This window comes from Solea senegalensis, linkage group LG4, assembly GCF_019176455.1.
Source record: "Solea senegalensis isolate Sse05_10M linkage group LG4, IFAPA_SoseM_1, whole genome shotgun sequence".
Classification (NCBI taxonomy): Eukaryota; Metazoa; Chordata; class Actinopteri; order Pleuronectiformes; family Soleidae; genus Solea; species Solea senegalensis.
In genome coordinates, this window is record NC_058024.1 from 15,433,492 (window position 1) to 15,451,847 (window position 18,356).

At 40.2% G+C, this 18,356-nt stretch overlaps 1 protein-coding gene across 8 annotated transcripts in view; it reads right to left on the reverse strand.

The window, feature by feature from the left end:
- The window catches only part of ptprt (protein tyrosine phosphatase receptor type T), a 216,343-nt gene that overhangs the window by 30,458 nt on the left and 167,529 nt on the right, over positions 1-18,356 (reverse strand). For all 8 annotated transcript variants that reach the window (XM_044023698.1, XM_044023695.1, XM_044023697.1 and 5 more), the window contains 3 exons: positions 14,533-14,628; positions 13,584-13,693; positions 10,325-10,412 (listed from right to left, as the gene is read on the reverse strand). In XM_044023698.1, coding sequence (XP_043879633.1) covers positions 10,325-10,412; positions 13,584-13,693; positions 14,533-14,628 — 294 coding nt within the window. The remainder of the gene's footprint in view (positions 1-10,324; positions 10,413-13,583; positions 13,694-14,532; positions 14,629-18,356) is intronic.

Here is an 18,356-nt window from a genome sequence, read left to right on the forward strand (position 1 = left end):
GCTGCTCCTATGTTCTGGAACATCTTTAGGTTTTGTGTTGGTTGTTGCAAAGTAGGTCTGTGTGCGCGCAGTTTTCAAAGTATTCCACTCGTGCTTCAGTGCTCCAGTGATGTGTGTTCCGGCATCAGCAACTATGTGTGTGGTAGCCCTGTTTCAGTCAGTCTGAGTGAACGCATGAGAGTGTGGGTGTGTGTGTGTGTTCATGTTGGGGGGTATTATTGTGTGTGTAATTGCTTATTAAGACCAGCAATCCCTGCAGCTGGTGTGTCAAAACAATTCAGAATGTTGTCAGCTTACACACTCATACTCACAAACACACCTCAGTATGCTGTCTCCAGCTGTTTGATGCCTTGAGAGAGCAAGAGCGGAGGGAGGGAGAGGGAGGGAGAGAGCGAGAGAGAGACACAACTTCTTCATGATTTACATTTACACTGCATAACTATAACATTGCAACAATGCCATTTTAATGACATCATCAGTAATCCAAATAAGCTGTTCATCTAATTTCACCAATATTATTGATTTCAACAGTTAATGTGCCACTAGACTATGACATCACTTCATGGTGACGTCCTTCCTACAATATGATCATATCAATCGATGGGACATGTCATGTTGGGTCGTGGCATAGCAAAATTTTAAGAAATATTTTTTTATAGCTTATCGATAGACAGACAGGTAAGACAGGTATACTGTATACTGTAGATATATGGAAGCAAGTACATAATGATGTTTGCTGTTTAGGTTACATATGGCAATTTGTCAGAGAGCTTAGATTTGAGCCCTAAGATTGTTGGAATGATCAAAGGTAGACCTTTTTCTTTCCCTGTAGAAGATCAGTGGATTGAGCAAGTGCCCAGCTGATCTTGTGTCAGTTTAGGAATAGCCATATATTACATGTGGAACATCCAAATCCTCATGTTGGCAATATCTTATACTGTTTCTGCAGTTGCTGATGACCTGTGTGCTTTGTTCCATATGGCAGCCCACTTTCCCATTGCACTTAGGTACACTTTCCAGGATGGCCCTTTTGATGCTGCTTTATCCACCTCATTGGTGTCTATAACAAAGCTTTAATGAAGTTAGTCCCGTTGTGTGTACGGTGACCCTGACCTTGTGCTGTACTTGGTTCTCTGCAAGTATGTCATGTCATACCAATGAAATCTCTGTTGTGTGCAGTCCACAAATCTGCTGTTGTGCACACACCCTCTCAATATGCTGGCCTCTGGTCCATGTCAGAGAAATATTAGATTTATTCAGTGACTCAGTGACCTATTGCATTCACTGCAGGTGTTTCAGGCAAACTGTATTTTGTAACGTACAAGCTCCACAGGGTGGCAGTAGCTACATTTCAAGTGCCGATGGGAACCTCGCAAGTTTTCCACCACATGTTCTTGCAAATGTTTCGCAATAAAAGCCTTATTACGAAAATAAAGGGATTCTGTCCACTAAAACGCTAAAGGGCTTCTAATTTGAGGTGGAAACAGCGTACAAGTGTTGAGTATGTATTAACAATATCAGAAATTAAGGCCCTGTCATTATTTAGCTAAAAAATGTTACAGTACTCACACTTCAACTTCATGCTCAAACTTAAAAACTCATAAAAAAAACTATATATGCAGCAACCCCTACAGTCACAATATACTTTTCAGGAATAGTAATGTAGTAGTAGTATTAGTAGGAGTGACAGTCTGAGCCTGGTTAGGTGAACTAACCTTAACTTTAGCTAACAGGATAGCGAGCCGTGTAGCTAGCTAATATTAGCAGTTTCACTTACCCATAAATGTTTCCACCCATTGAAATCCCAAATTTCCACCCACTGAAAGCATTTTTTTCCACTGATGCTCCAGGTCATCATTAGCCATTTGGCTTCGCTTGTGTCATGAAGTATCACAATGTGTGTGCATGTGTGAGTTTATTAGACGTTAGTTAAGCTGAGCTGTGGAGGAGGCCTAAGTTGTTTTCTAATAGATGTCTAGACAGTAGTGCTCCTCATTAATTCTGAATTCATTCATTAATCAATTATTATAACTGCGGGTGATCACAGATCTTCATTACAAGCTATCAACAGATATCCAATTGTCAACCCCCCAAAGTTTTTAAAAGATGAAATACAATCTCTCATAATCCTCCACCTTCTCATTAAAGGTACAATCACTGCTCAAATCCTTACTTCATCGCTCCCCCCCTTCAACCCCTAATGCTTTTTGGTGACAAACAGCAGCTGTTAAAACCCAGTGCCGAAACTCATCGTGTATTGTGATTATTGTGTCGTTGTTACCCCCAGCTGCTTCTAAAGAGGAACAATGATTAACAGCAATCACCATCAACGGTATTAATAATACCGTCACTGGCATTAAAAATCTGTCTCATTATCGTCATTATCTGCATGCTTACCTCCGACTGGGAGATGCAGCAGAAACCATTTCATCATCTGGTGAGACTGATAGATGCAATCAGTCTTTTTCTTCCTGTTTGTCTCAAGTTGTCATATTTTTCCTCTATAGCAAGGTGCTTGTGTGCGTCACTGTCATTGTCACTGTATTGCTCAAATTAGGGAAGCAAAGACAAAGACAAACGGATTTGCTGTGATCTGTACATGCCTTAGTGAGGCGTGTGTATGCATAATGGTGAATGCATATTTGTATGTGTATGTTTGTTGACTGTAGGTATAAGACTCTTAAATATGGAGTTTATTCTTCCATGTGTACATATAGTGTTGTATGTTTATTTGTACAATCTCATACCCTGTATGCATGTGTGTGTGTGTGTGTGTGTGTGTGTTTGAGCTTGGCCCATGCTGATATTTATTGTGGTTCTTTGGTCAGCACTTCAGAGGAGTTGTTCGTTGTGGTGTAGAGAATCAGCTCCAAGTGAGGATGAGAGAGGATGAGGGAGCGATATCTCTCTCTCTTTCACGGTCTTTCTCTCTCTCTCTGTCGCACTCTCACACAAACACGGTTGTACCTGGCTTTCAAACATTTTGATTGCTTCACACATAGACACTGAGAGACAGAGACTAGATGCCCTCACTTTTTGCAGTCTCTCTCTCTCTCTCTCTCTCTTACTGTCTCTCATTCTCTCCCTTAAACACACACACTACAACCATTGTTAGACCTCAAAGCATCACTGGCATAATCAGTATCCCTTCTAATGGTGGATATTCTAAGTGTGTGCATGCGGGTGTGTGTGTAATGCCTGTGTAATGATTCCCATTCACTTTTACAATTGTAAAAAAAAAAGAGGGCTTTAAGGAGAATGTGTGCGTGTGTGTGTGTGTGTGTGCGTGCAAGAGAGAGACAGGAATAGGAGATCAAGACAGTGAAGGTAGAAATAGGACAGAGTGACAGATCCATTGAAATACAGTGAATAGATAAACTTCAGAGACGGAGGGGGTGCAGATGGCAAGAGTAACGGATCAAGGAAGGGGGGGGGAGAAAAGAGGAAAGACAGACGGGGAAGGGGAAAATGCAAAACACTGACAAGACCAAAAGAGATGATCAGAGGTTGAGTATATAAAGTGGCATGAACATGATGCAGGATTATACTGTAACTCATGCATTTCGATATGGTTCCAGTCAGCGATGAGTTTCTGCAACCAGACAAGAAAATACAACTCAATAAATTACCTCACATTTAACTTTATTAGTGTAATTTTTCACAACCCCTATGTGAGAAAGGTTTTATTTTCTATTGAATTCAATATATCTTATTATTCATTGAACTTCTGCCTTTAGGGGTTGCCAAAGCGGATCATTTGCCTCAGTTTTGTCCTCCTCTGTTACACCAACTGTCCTCATGTCCTCCTTCACAACATCCATAAACCTTCTCTGTTGTCTTCCTCTTTTCCTCCTGCCCGGCAACTCCATCTTTATCATGCTTTGCCCATATATATAATCACTATTCTTCCTCTGCACATGACCCAGCCATCTCAACCTTGACTCTCACTCGTCTCCACCCACTCCACCCTGCCTGCACTCTCTTCTTCACCTCTCTTATGCACTGTCCATTGCTGTGGATTGTCTGACCTCAGGTATTTAAACGCATCAACTTTTGCTACCTCCGCACACCTCAACTGTCTCACTGTCCTCATACATGTCCTGCACCACCCTCACATACTTCTCTGCCATTCCAGAGTTACTTATACAACACAGTTCCTCTCTTGGCACCCGATCATAAGCTTTCTCGAGATCCAAGACACAGTGCAACTCCTTCTGGCCTTCTCTATACATCAGCACCCTCAAAGCAAACATCACATCTGTGGTACTCTTTCTTGTTCTGAACCCATACGACTGCTTGCTCATTTTCTTTCCTTAAAACCAAGCTTCAACAACTCTTTCCCACATCTTCATGGTGTGGCTGATCAACTTTATACCTAGGTAATTACTACAGTTCTGAACATCACCCTTGTTCTTGAAAATCAGTACCACCACACGTCTTCCCTCAGGCATGTTCTCGCTGTCCAAGATTGTGTTCAACAATCTAGTCAAAAAGTCCACTGCTTTCTTTCATCTCCATTCCTCCACAGGTATGTTATCTGGACCAACTGCTTTCCCACTCTCCATCCTCTTCATAGCTGCCCTCACTTCCTCCACACTAATCCTCTGTACTTCCTGACACACTATCTCCTCTCCACCAGTCCTACTCTCTCTCTCATTTTCCTCGTTCATCAGCTCCTCGAAATATTCCTTTCCGTCTTCTCAACACACTGTTTGCTTGTTAGAAATGTTCCATCTATGCCCTGCTGCACATACCCTTTCTAACTGTCCAGCTTCTCATGCACCTCACTGAAAGCCTTTCTGTTTGCCATGGTCACATCGCTCTTTGCCACACGCCTAGACTCCTTTTTTGTACTGTACTCCACCATTAAGTTTCCTTATCTTCTTTCCTCTGTCAAGAGGACATATGTACTTTTATATATAGTATTTGGTGAACTATGATCTATATTTCGGCATACATTCACTCTAAAATCACCTCAGAATCTGAAAAAGCAAATATATAAGTCTAACTTATAGTTAAAAATGTATCATTCTATAAAATAACACATGCTGTGAAAAAGCTGACAAACATGTCATGCAGGATGATATGTTGACTTTTTGACTTTACCAAATTGTATACAACAGTTAAAATCCATGAAAATATACAGAACAAGAAATAGCAAATACAGGTAACACACCTCCTCTTCTTTACACACACCTATACACATACATACACATGCATCATACACACAGACACATGTACACATTTGTGCACAAACACACTCATAGCCTGTGTTTGTACATATGTAAATGTTTGCCAATGAATGTGTTTGTTCTGCGGGCATGCATCTGATGAATTATAAATGTCCACATGGGGAGGGTCGAGTATGAAGTGAGAATGCTGAGAAAGAGGAGGAAAAATTGGAGAGGAGGAGGAGGAGGAGAAGGAGGAGGAGGAAATAGAAGCAGACAGATGCTTGTAATGAGGAAACACTGCTGCGCTTTGCCTCAACCCGTAAACTGTCAGAGGTAATCAGACAGGGTGAATGGATGGACGGGCAGGAGCAGGAAAAGAAGAAAGGGGAGGTGAGGAAAAAGCTAACAGGAGGACAGAGGCGTAAGTTGAGGACAGGGGGAGGCATGAGGGGGGGAAAGAGGATATAAAGTGAAGGTTACAATCATTTAGGTGATGAGAGATGACATCATCAAAGGTGAAAGTGGCGGACAAGAGAGAACGAGAAATATAAGAGGAAATGGGTTAATTTAAGGCAAAGACAAGAGGAGCAAAAGATAGATGAAAAGTGCAGGAAAATGAGAAGAGGGTGATCAGTGACAAAAGAGGGAGAAAACAGAAAGCAGAACCACAGCTAGTTGGGAAAACCGGATGAAAGGGAAGGAATACAGTTGGAAGGAAAAGTTAGGGAGATGAGGAGAGAAGGGAGAGAGCTGACAAGACAGGAGGACAGGAGGCTGGTAGATTAAAGTTTAGTCAGTGTACTGAAGGGATTTCAAACATGGCATCAAGCGTTTGCATTTGGCAGATGGCTGGAGGAAGTGTGTGTTAACACTTCAACTTGTATCAGCCATTTCCAAATGGATTTGGGGGGAGGTTAGCGAGAAGTATGTGTTTGTGTGTACAAGAGGGGAAAGACGGGCGTGACAGAGAAATCACAGGGATTTACAGGACTAGGAACTCCGGTGTTAGTTTAAGCCTTTCAGATCAAGGCTATACATTTGGTTCCCGTCATTATGATGAGGCTCATTGTGCATGTGCTTGGGTTAGAGGTGCTGTCACTGGAAGGAGCCCAAACTAAATTGAGCCCAAACATAATATTTTCAGTATAGCGAGGCCAGACTCGTCTATATGGTAACTTGTGTAAAATGCCTCTGATTGTTTATTAAAATGTTAGCTAACACTGAATGCAGTGATTGTTTTCATGCATTACCAAGCTGATGGTGTAGAGACGGGGACAGACTGATGGCCAATTTTATTTGACACGGGGGAGGGGCACACTTAACCGTGTGTCAACACCTACTAATCAATTCTCAACATGGATGGGATTTATTGGCATTTGTCTCTTCAATTACTGCTGGTAGATACAAACACAGATGTCTTGTTTGTCCACAGTGGGTCCTGTTGTATATATTCTGGGTTAGGCATTGCTCACATTGTATATATTATACCAGTGTTTCCCGAACGTTGTATATGAGGACCCACTTTTTGGTGGGTTTGATTTGGTAAATAATTTCTATGGGATGTTTGGTAAATTAATTAAAAGGTTATTGTACACATGGGGAAATTCTGCAAATTTGTTAGGGGACAAATACAACACTGGGAATCACAGCACTAACCTAATTTTAATACTTTCTCAAAATTCTTAGATTTCCTGATGTTTATGCCGCATGTTTACAATTTATCACCTTTCATTCTCTTAACTACCTGAAACTTTTTATACTTAGTACCACCTGAGAAAATATTGAGCTCTCAAAGTAATACCATCATCGCCAATGTGAAAATAGGCAGATTTAATCTGAAAAAGATCATTTGCTTGCTCTTGCTCATCCTCCTCCTCTTCTTCACATACTTCAGACACTGGTATAGCAAAATTAGATTAAGATAGAGCGAGCGATAAAGTGACTCTAATTATTATTATTATTTCATTACTTTTTGTTGTTGTTATTTGTTTCATTTCCTACACACTCCATTCAAAATTCCTCAGCTCCACTTCAATCACAGAACCATGTCAGCTATGTTTACATTTTACCTAACCTAACCTAACCTAATCTAATTCTAACCCAAACCCAGAAAAACACTCAAAAAGCCCTTATATATATAAGTATATATTCATACAGTAGAACAGTAGAACAGTATTTTAGATTTTAAGAGAAGTACCACCAGAGGAAGCTGGTGTACCACTGGTGTTACACATACCACAGTTTGAGAACCACTGGACTAAATATTTATCTTATCTTAAAGAGCAATATGGGATCAATTAGAATAATATATACAACAAAAATATATACAACCGACAGGTCCAATTTTACATCATTATTAAAAAAGGTGATGGATCAGGCTGATGGCAGTGGAGCATTGTCCAGCATGAAGACACATACATGTATCCTTCCATGAGATCATATATACTGTGATATGAAGCTCCAAACCAGAGAGTGAATCCCTTAAATGTGGAATAAAGTTTAGACAGAAGACCCTTTAACCCATATTTAAAGTTTTAGCCAGTCGATCTGCCTGTCTTACCATATTTCCTTGTTCTAATAAAGACAGCACACAAAGTCATTTCCCTCTGGGCCTTTTACAACATTTTCTCAAGAAAATTACTCTTTTTACAATCACAGCAGGCAAGATGGACAGTTTCCATTACCAGGTCCTTGTAATTAAAGGATTTGTACTAATAGCAAATTTATCATAATTCCTGCTGGCTATCAAGTCCTTGTCAGGCTATTTCATTTCACCGCAATGTTTCATTTTAAAGCCTTCAGGTTAGTGCTGTGTCTTTGCCTTGACATCTAAACGCCTGTAATGACATTGTACATGTGCACGGATATGTGAGGAAAACACACACCGGAATAGACTGAACAATGTAAGCACAATGCACTGCATCACACTGGTTATGTTTGGTGTATGTGGATGTTAAGGGTATTATTTCTGGGACAGCGGGGGACATTTCGTTGACTTGCATCCATCTTTAATCATCACAACTACTACATACTGAACCCCAACACTTAGCCTTTGCATGTGCCAAACATCACTCTAGCCTTATAATGCAACATGTACTTATCTGCCTGCTGCAAAAGTTGTATACAGCTTAAAGTAATCATCTCCCTCCTGATGAAGCTCAGTATCAGAAGTAATCCCCTTCTATAGGAATACACCCCGAAACACATACGATCAAGAACACTGGTCATTTTCTGATTGGCGACCGTGCATTTGGTTCCATGAGGAGGAAAAAAAAAATAGACAAGGTGGAATTGTTACTGACAGCAAATCCTTATCCTAACCCCTACATAATGGTAGGGAGTCCTGGCTGATAAGAACCAAAAATGGGAGTAAAGGCTGAAAACTGCAATTTCTTTTCCACAGTTATTTGTTATGTTCATGCAGTGTTTCCAAAGTTCTCCAATCTATGTTTTTTTAAACTCTGGGGTAGTGCGGAATTAGTTTTTTTTTTTTTAAACTAAAAGAAACAAAGCAGTGTTGATAGCTTCACAGTGAAGTATGACAAAAAAAGATTATTATGAAAATATGGTGGGTCTAGTCTAAGCTATTGATGGTAAACAGTGATGGATGTTACTGGGATTTGCTTTGTGTCCCCAAAAGGAAGACAAACCACAATAATGAGAATGAATAAACACGCATGCACATATGCACAGTACTCTGACAGGTATCATTAGCACTCACAGACAACAGCAAACCCTTGTTATTTTGCACAGCATCATAGTCCTAGTTTAATTCACCCTGTAATGGCCCAACACATACACGTTTGTGCAACATGCAGCATAATGCCTCACTCTGCACATCATTACAGCTGCCCGTTCTTTGCTCCAAAAAGAAGTCCCTATGAATAAAACAAAACTGCAGACTTTGATCATCAGGCAGGAATTTTCAGTACAATATCTCTGCAAACTTAAGGTTATTTCTTTTTCCAATGGTAATTTTCCCGTATCAGATTGAACAGATTTTGATAATTCATTCTGGAAGAAAAAGGTGGATCCGAAAATGTACAAGACTGTATTTTACCTATTTAACTGATTGATTCCCTTTGATTTAATCAGTTTCAACGTCTGATGTAGTAAGAATATGAAATGTTATAACCCTGACTTATTCAGCTGCCAAGATCTGCTCCACTGGCATCTGGTTCTCAGCAGGTGGTTACTTCCAACACCCAGATCAGCACTAATCTGGAGGGAGCCGGTCGGTGACTTGTTGAAGGACACTTCAGCTGGGCAGATGGTTGGTAACCTGTGTCCTCCAGTAACAGCTAAAGGTCTCTGTATACATAGCACCTTGGTATATTTTATTAAACCAGGACCTTTTTTTTTGTCTCTCACACAACTTGGCTTAAAAAGTTTAGATTCTAGTTTCTCTGCAGAATTAACTATTTCAATCAGGATATATTAAAATTAACAAAAAAAAAATTTCCATTGGTCAAGAAAAAAAAACACTAACACTTTTTTTTACTCTCTAACAGCTTTTGGTTGCAATTGTAATGGATATAATCAGCATTTAATCCTGGTTCAAATGACTTAGGGCCCGTCCACACGGAAACAGGTTTAGGTGAATATGCATTCTTTTTTTTGGCATTTCGTCCACACAGAGACAGCGTTTTAGGGGACCTGACACTGTATTTTTTTTAAATAAACACCTGAAAAGACACTTTGTTGTGTGCTTCTGCATTGCAGGTTTATGTCATGATCGTAACATCGAACATAACACAGAAGCGCAGATTCCAAACAGAAAGGAGTCATCTTTTTTTAAAGCGACATTACCCATGTTTTACCTATTCACCAGTACTATCAGTATAACATTAATGTACCATATGGAGAAACAGTGAAAATATATCCATGGCAGATGACACTGATCTATAACCAATCAAATCTTCAGCAAGAATGGACAGTAAATGGGGAACGATGACGGACGCTATGTCATGTCCAGTTGATGAAAACATCGAGCTCTCTCCAAATGAACCAAACCAAACCCCTCAAGAACTAAACCAAACAACTTGGTATCAACCATACTGAACCAAACTAGTATGAGCAATCAACACCCAAATTAATATACATATAGCAAAACTCCCGCAGCAGTCTGTCCATGCCATTGCAGTACTCACAAGCGATGATGTTGCCATATCGATTCTTGTTGCGGTTCTCCTCCTTCTTGGCTGTTTCCCAGGGGGCCGTCTGTCCCTCTGCCAGGGCCTGAACATGCACATGTACACACACACACACAAATGAATATTGTTTCATATTTAGTTATGAACACACAGAAATATGCATGCACATATGGCTCAGTGCCCAGAGCTTGTACACGGACACATGGACAGGCAGAAGTTAAGACTGTGACATGAATATTAATGAAAAGCTAATGAACTGATAGCTTGCCTTTCATCACTTACAGTGCTGAGAGTAACACAAGAAAACATTTTTTTTTAAGGAGACGGCAGCGCTGCAGGCAGCTCAAATGTAATTGAACTCTTAAAAAAAAAAAAAAACTCATAAACTTTTTTAGTTGACCTTTTGTGATTGCAATGGTCAAGTGCTGTGTTAGTCTGAGAGTGAAGAGCCGTATTAAAAAACTGTTGTTTGACTGATTATTTAGTGCTCAAAAAGCATTTGTCTGAAAGGAATATGAAAATATGAACCAGCACACTGAACCCTTTTTTTCAGAGTCAAAGTGGTTTATGTGCAAGGAGGAAATACCACGAGGGTGTTTGTATGTATATATGTATACATACATATACACATATATATGTGTAGATATATAGATATATATATATAAATATATATATATATATATATATATATAGTATATTATGTGCGTTCTTAATACCTGTAATATCCTCAATAAAGAAATTTTTTTGAGGGCTTTTCGGGTGTCAAGTCTTGATTTTTGGGTTTGCGTTAGATTTAGGTTCAGGTAAAGGCATAGTTGATATGGTTAGGGTAAAGGGCTAGGGAATGCATTATATTTATAGATACATAAAGAGAGAAGTGTGTGTGTGTGTGTGTGTTACTGGTGTTAAGCATTCCACCTCAAGTCTCAGAGGTCGCCATATGGATACCAAAGCACTTTAAAATAGCAGCCCCATCATAACCCACACACACACACACAAGCACACACACTTTATAGGAACAAGGGAACAGTCATTACTGAGTCCATTAATGGCTTACAAATCCAGACAACAGCTTTCATTTTTGGACACTGATATGACCTACATACCCACACCCATGCAAACACACACACACACACACTACACTGGAGCGGAAAGACAGACACATGAATATATTGCTCACTCAAGCAGAAAATTGATTCTTTTCAAAGTGGCATATGGGTATAACTGTGTGTGTGTGTGGGCACATATAAGTTTGGAGGCTGATGCATGTGTGTATGTATGTGTGCATGCATATGCATAAGTGGTGCATTGGCTGCTCTTTTTATACTAAAAATGATAATTTCAATTCCATCACCTTTTTGGATTAGTAAGCAATTTTTTTTGTAAAAAAAAATTATTCGTTAAAAAACTTTTCTTTTACATATGAGGTCACACTTGGAGGTCTTCTGCATGTGTGTGCGTGTGTGTGTGTGCATGCATACAAAAAAAGTAAATTGTGCATAGGCTGCATGGAAAGTGAAACTCCACTCATCTAAATCTTTTAGTATTATTCATTTACTATATAAAAACAGAAAAAAATCTTGTGTAAAGTTTATGTATAATGTTGGACATCTAAAACTGAAATATAAACCATTCTACATATTGTGCATTACATATAAAACATAATTTGAATCATTACACATTAACATACATTATACTGTAAATTAAATAATTTTCATTCATAAATAAAACCTAAAATAACCCCAAACGTCTATGATATACTGGATGGAAAAACTTCAGATTAACCAAATTCAATCATCAATTTTTCTGTTCAATAAACCAACTTTTTTGTCACGGTGAGATCAAATGGAATGTGTGTCAAACAACGTGGAATGTCCCTTTAAATGTAAAAGGTGTGAACCCAGTGGGGAGAGACATGTTGACAGCGTGGCTGCTGTCAGTGTTAGTGGGGTTAATGGGTTTCAGCGTTCGAGGTCACATCACACACAGAGACGAGGACAAGAAGACATATGGGGTGTGGTGGCAGACAAACACAGATACACACACATGCACATGCAGCTATCCTTTTAAGGACTTGCATTGACTTTCAGTCATTTTGTACAGCCTAACCAAAGACTTATCACCAACCAACCTGCTAATACCTAACCGTAACCTAACCAAAATTGAAATTGCAGTTCCTCAGAAATGCGCTTCTGCTTTATTGGGACCAGGTTTTGGTCTCCATGAGGATTACTGGTCCTGACAAGGTCAGTGTTTATACCAGAAAAGGACCTTAAGAGGTAACAAACAAACAAAGTACACATGCACACGTGTGGTGCACTCTGCAATAACCTGACGAAATACAAAAGCACAAAGAGTCACTTGTGTGCTGACGAACATGCGGAAAACACTTTTAATTATCAAAGATTAGACATTCAATGTTTTGTCTTATTGTGTGTTTGTGTTGATCCACAAATTATCCACTGAATATCTTTCTCTATTTGCAGTTGGTGACAGGTGTCGTCCAATACAGCACCTTCGATGCCTGTGTCTCTTTTATTCACACACAAGCATGAACACGCACGCACACAGACATACACACACACACGCAGCGGTGAATAAATCACATTTGCTCTCCCCTGAAACGTATCAGTGGGTATAAACCAAAATGACAGGAAGCAAATGAAAATATAACGTACGGCGTCACAAAGGGACAATTTTCAACATTCATGCAGAGTTGATAATAGAAAATATTTATTCTTATGAGGAAAGGAGGGAGACGGCGAGCTGGAGAAAAAGAGGGCACTGTGTCTTTTGCACAGTAGACAGGTAATGAGGATTTCAAAGGAAAACAACCACAGGGTTGAATATGCATGACATAGAATATTATAAAAACATATGATAAACTGTGCTCAGAAACAGTCACAGGCCGAGCACATTCAGAAAGACTGAGGGAGAAAACAAATCTATGGACTTATGAATAAAGAAAGACAGAGGGGAGGGGAATTGGTGGTGAGAGTTATGAAGATTTGAAAACGGAAATAGATAGTAAGGGAAAAACACATAATATTATGATGAGGGGTGGAAAAAACAACATTTTTGTTTTTTTATGTATTATATTAGAAACCCCCCTTGTTTTTTTCCCCAGCAGTAATATTCTGGGGTTACAGGTAGATTTTACTTTTACTGTCTTATTAACACCTGCTTCTGTCTAAAGATTGACACTTGTTTCACTGTTGTTACCACCATATGTCTCTGTGTATGCATTGGTTTTCACCTCATACTCCTCCTTGAAGCCATAGCCTTGTCCACATTTCATCTGGGTGATGTGTTGAAGGAGGTCGGCAACTCGAATAGCTGGCTGAAACTGGCCTGCCTGGAACTGACCTGCAAGAGCATAAGCAGGAGAAATAAAAGGTGAATATTTAAACTGGAGGAGTGAAACAGTTAGAGGAAGAGGCTGAGTCCAGCAAATCATTGCATTTCGCAATGTCTTCATTTTGCAAGTTAATGTTGAGGTAAATAATCTTCTAAGTCTGCCTGAAGCATCTGCCAATGTTTTTTTTTTAATAAATTGTCAAATAAGCAATTGATGATGTGGATTATTGAATTATTCTGTACATAAATCATTTATCTGATCGCTTAAATTCTTCTGGCATCTGGCAAATAACAAACTGACTAACTACTGGCGTCGCTCATCCCTGACTCAACACATGGCAAGCAATATAATTGACAGACTAACTCTGCTGAAACTCTAATTGAGTGCTCAATTATCTGGCTAATTAAATAACTAACTGCTCATGTGACTCATAATCAAAGGGTTATCAAAAGTTTTGAACTCGGAATGTCGGAACAGACTGACTGAATTCATGCTGGCTCACTAATAAAGTAACCAAGCGACTAACCTTCTATAAGGCCAGCTGGACAAACATGCTCGCTGACTCTAACTGGTTGAGTGATTAAAGGAATACTTTTACCGATTTGCATTTAGCTTTGCATTACTAGAATAGGGGCTAGTATTGTTGAAAAACTGTGCTTCCCAACGTCAGTTGAGAAATATCTTCATTCATTTCTTTGTTACGTGCCCACCAGTGACACTATATTCTAGTAATACAAAGCTGAATACACATTGGTGAAGTATTCCTTTAACTACCTCTTCGTCTTATAGGCCGATTGAGTGACTAACCCACGACTCAACAAATGAACTGACTGTTGTGTTGACATACCGCTCTGGTAGGAGAGCTCCACAGACTCACAGCCTCCATAGGGAAAACTCTGCAGGGTCAGAGACGGCTGGGAGAGCGATGGCTGGCTACTACTGTCTGTAAATATAGGAGGGGGGGGGTGTTGGTAGGGAAACATTACCATGACAGCATACATACCAACAACCCACACACACACACACACACTCAGTATATACAATATGTGTGCTGCTGGTGCACTGCATGGACACATGATTTAGGTGAGAGTGGGGACAGGTCACACATGACAACTGATAAGTTCATATGACTCAAATAAAGCCCTTTGTTGTGATTGGTGGACATGATGAGAAACGCCGTTAGAATATCTCTGGCGAAGTTAAAGAATGGGGAGATAGATTGGACGACTGTGTTTCTATAGTATTCGCCAGAATAGGTGGAGGGACAGATGAGGAGGGGTAGAGACTGGTGAAAGAATGTCCTCAGGTCCTCTGTACATCAGAGGACCTGTGCTGTACATCATGTTAAACAAGTTGAACAGAGAGTGAGAGAAAACCAGAAAGCAAATGAAAGTGTAACATATTAATTGAAATGTAATATTTTCAACAGTCATGGAATCTGAAACAGCAGCGCTGTAATGTTGCTGTGGATACCCAGACAGGCAGTGTGAGTTAAAGTGTGTCTGCGTGTGTGTGTGTGTGTGTGTGCATGCGTCTCAGAAGGAAAGAGGTTTGTAATATAAAAGTGCATGACTTTTATGTTTTCTTAATGGAGCTATTTGCATGTTAATGATGGCTGTGGATTCATTTGTGGCCTAAAGTGGCTCCTCCATAAAGCAATCTAAACACTGGCTTCCCTAAACGAATGAAGAATGAGGAGGCCACATGGGTCAGCCTCTGTGTGTGCGTGTGTGTGCGTGCGTGTGTGAATATGCATGTTTCATGTGAGGGCAGGGAGGAAATGGGATGAGTGAAATGAATGATTCACAATATCCAACACGTGTTATATGGGAGTGATATACGAGTGAAAGAGAGAAGATGAGTGGAGATGAGCTGATAAATGGGTTGAAGGAAGAGGGGATTGTAAAGGAGGACAGAAGAGTAAAGATAAAAGGAAAAGGAAAGAAGAGGCGGATTCATGGAGAGAATGGAGATGGAAAGAAGGTAACGAGGACAGTAGCACTGAGTGGAACCGAGCGGAGGAAATGAGGGGAGAGGTGAAGGAAAGACAGGTGTAAAGAGAGGAGAGAAGGAGAGCTGGGCAGAGGTCAGGACAAACACAAACTGTCTGCCCAATGAAACAGAACCAGGTCACACTGTGCGATGCTCCCTTCCTTCTCCTGAGTGGCTCAGCTGAGAATTTACTCCATCTTTTCCTCTCATCACATAAATCTCTACTAACTCTTGTCATCTTCGTTTCCTGTGTGTTATTCAAAACCTGGGTGCCCTGTGTCAGATATATATCAAGTTCAATGCCGAAACAAAGGCCACAAAGAGGAAACCAGAATGGATATACAGTATGAAGTGAATGAAGTCTGGGTATGAGAAGTCATGTTAAGATAACTTTAAAACATTGAGTTGCATTGCAGGAAAACACATGGAGTTACGCTGCATTGTTACAAACGTGCAAAGATTTTCAAAACCGAATTGTTTTTATTATGTGTTTGCTCTTTGCAAATAGGCAGTCAGGTATACACTCTAGCTGAGCTGAAAAAACACTTGTTTGTTGACTTAATTTTTTTTTTTCAAACTCAAGAGATATTCTATGAATACCAGCAAAATACACTTTGTCTTTCCTTTTACTTAATCATATCCCTTCTTTAACTGTAATTTTCAAGCACACTCCCTGTCTTCATCCCTCAGATATCATTTTTACTGTATACCTGTATTTAGTTGCGTCCCTATTACCATAATGAAGACATAAGGAAAACTCAAACAAATGGAGCTTTGCATCAGTTCAGGCAGGACACAGTACTCATCCACCCCAGCTGTAATCAGCTGACAGCCAGCTGACTACAATCTATCATGCTCCACTCACAGCGACTCTCACATCAAGACGGTCCATTTAACACTCGTCCCTCACTCATTTACTGCTACACCAATGCTGCATCTCACCGCTGCAGCTAGATGATATTTGACGGACTCTAAAGTTTAAAATGTTATTCACTGTCTTGCAGGCCTCGCTCTTGTATAGAGGTTTCATGAATGCAATGTGACAATGCATCTTATGATGATGATAATCAGGCCGTATTTTATGGCTGTAATTGTCAAAAAATGTTCAATGTGTAAGTGCTTCTGCCCCTTTTTCCAACATAATTTTCACTTTCAATATCTGGTAGTTATTGAACCGTTTAGGAATTGCAGTACTGAGAAGCTGATGTCACAAACTCGGTAAATCTTGTCTGTGATTAGACCATCGTTCCGCGGACGTCCTGAGGGCTACGGGCACAAAGCTCGATTATTCTGCTTTCCAGTATTCATCCATCTGTCTTCTACCACTTTATCCTCCACATAAGGGTCGGGGGGCAATTTCAGCTGACAAAGGGTGAAAGGCGGGTTAACCCTGGACAGATCGCTGGTCTATTGTCTCTGAACTTTCAAGCCATCACAAACGATCTAGGAGTTACGGTAAAGAAAAGCATGCATGCCGAATCCTGTCGGCAAAGACAGGATGGTAACAGAAGGATTAAGAGAAGAGCCATCGGTGCCAAGTCTAACTGCATTTCTCTTTGTTGCATAAAATGGTTTCAGTATGACAAGTGTTCCTGACGGAAGCATAATTCCCAAACAGGAAGACACACAATCAGGAAAAACTGTAACAAATAGACATCGACAAAAATCACAGATATAAACACACACTGAGGGTTAGGCCTCCAGAATCAAAGGAGGGGTATATGCCTGCGCTTATACATTACATGTACTCCCTTAATAAGTGTGTGCATGTAACTGCTTACGTTTCAGTATGGAGGGTTTTCTTTCTCCTGATATGTGTGCGTGCGTGCGTGTGCGCGTGTGTGTGATCTGTTAAGCGCGCCAAGGTCAAATATGCATTAAGCCAGGCATGAAATGGAGTCGTAGCTGCAGCTCCACAACAGTGACTATGATGAAGACATCTCAATGCTAATGGAGAGATTTATTGACCCCCAACAGTCACAGGGCTTTGTGTGTGCGCGTGTGTGTGTGCGTGAGAGAGTGTGTATGAAACGCACATATGGAGAGTGCTGAGTGTGCGCATCTCGGGCGGTTGACAGTGAGAGAGCGATTGTTTTAGAACTCGCGCGCAAGTTCTTTGAAGCGAGTGCGTGCATACATATTGTATATATATGAAGGCCATTTACACCATCAGTGCGCGTCAGTTAGTGCAGTCCTTCATGCTTGGCAGTGTGCTATATAAAGTTGCCTCCTCCTACACTGTGACTTTATTAATACTCCATAGTTATGGATGACTTTGACTCATGACAACACAGTATCACTGCGTCAACGCTGTACTCGGAGTACAGTGGACTTCAGTCTGTTTACCTGACCTTCCCACATTTTAACATGTGGTTCACACACATACCATTTTGTGACAGTGTTTGTAATCAGGTCTCTTATGAAGTCAGCAGTTTTAGGGTTTGTCCCAATCTTAACCCTTAGTGCTCACGTGGCACGTATCTGTGCCACAGGTGCACCCATGGTAATTTGACGCAGCGGCATCCTGTGGGTGTGTGTTTATAGGTCACAGGCTTTAAAATGATTATTATTATTTTTTTCATATTCTCATGTGTTGTAGAGACAAAGTTATGATTCATTTGATATCGCATTTTTAGTAGTAAAAATTGTGCAGAAGTCACAAAATAGACCGGTTTTCTC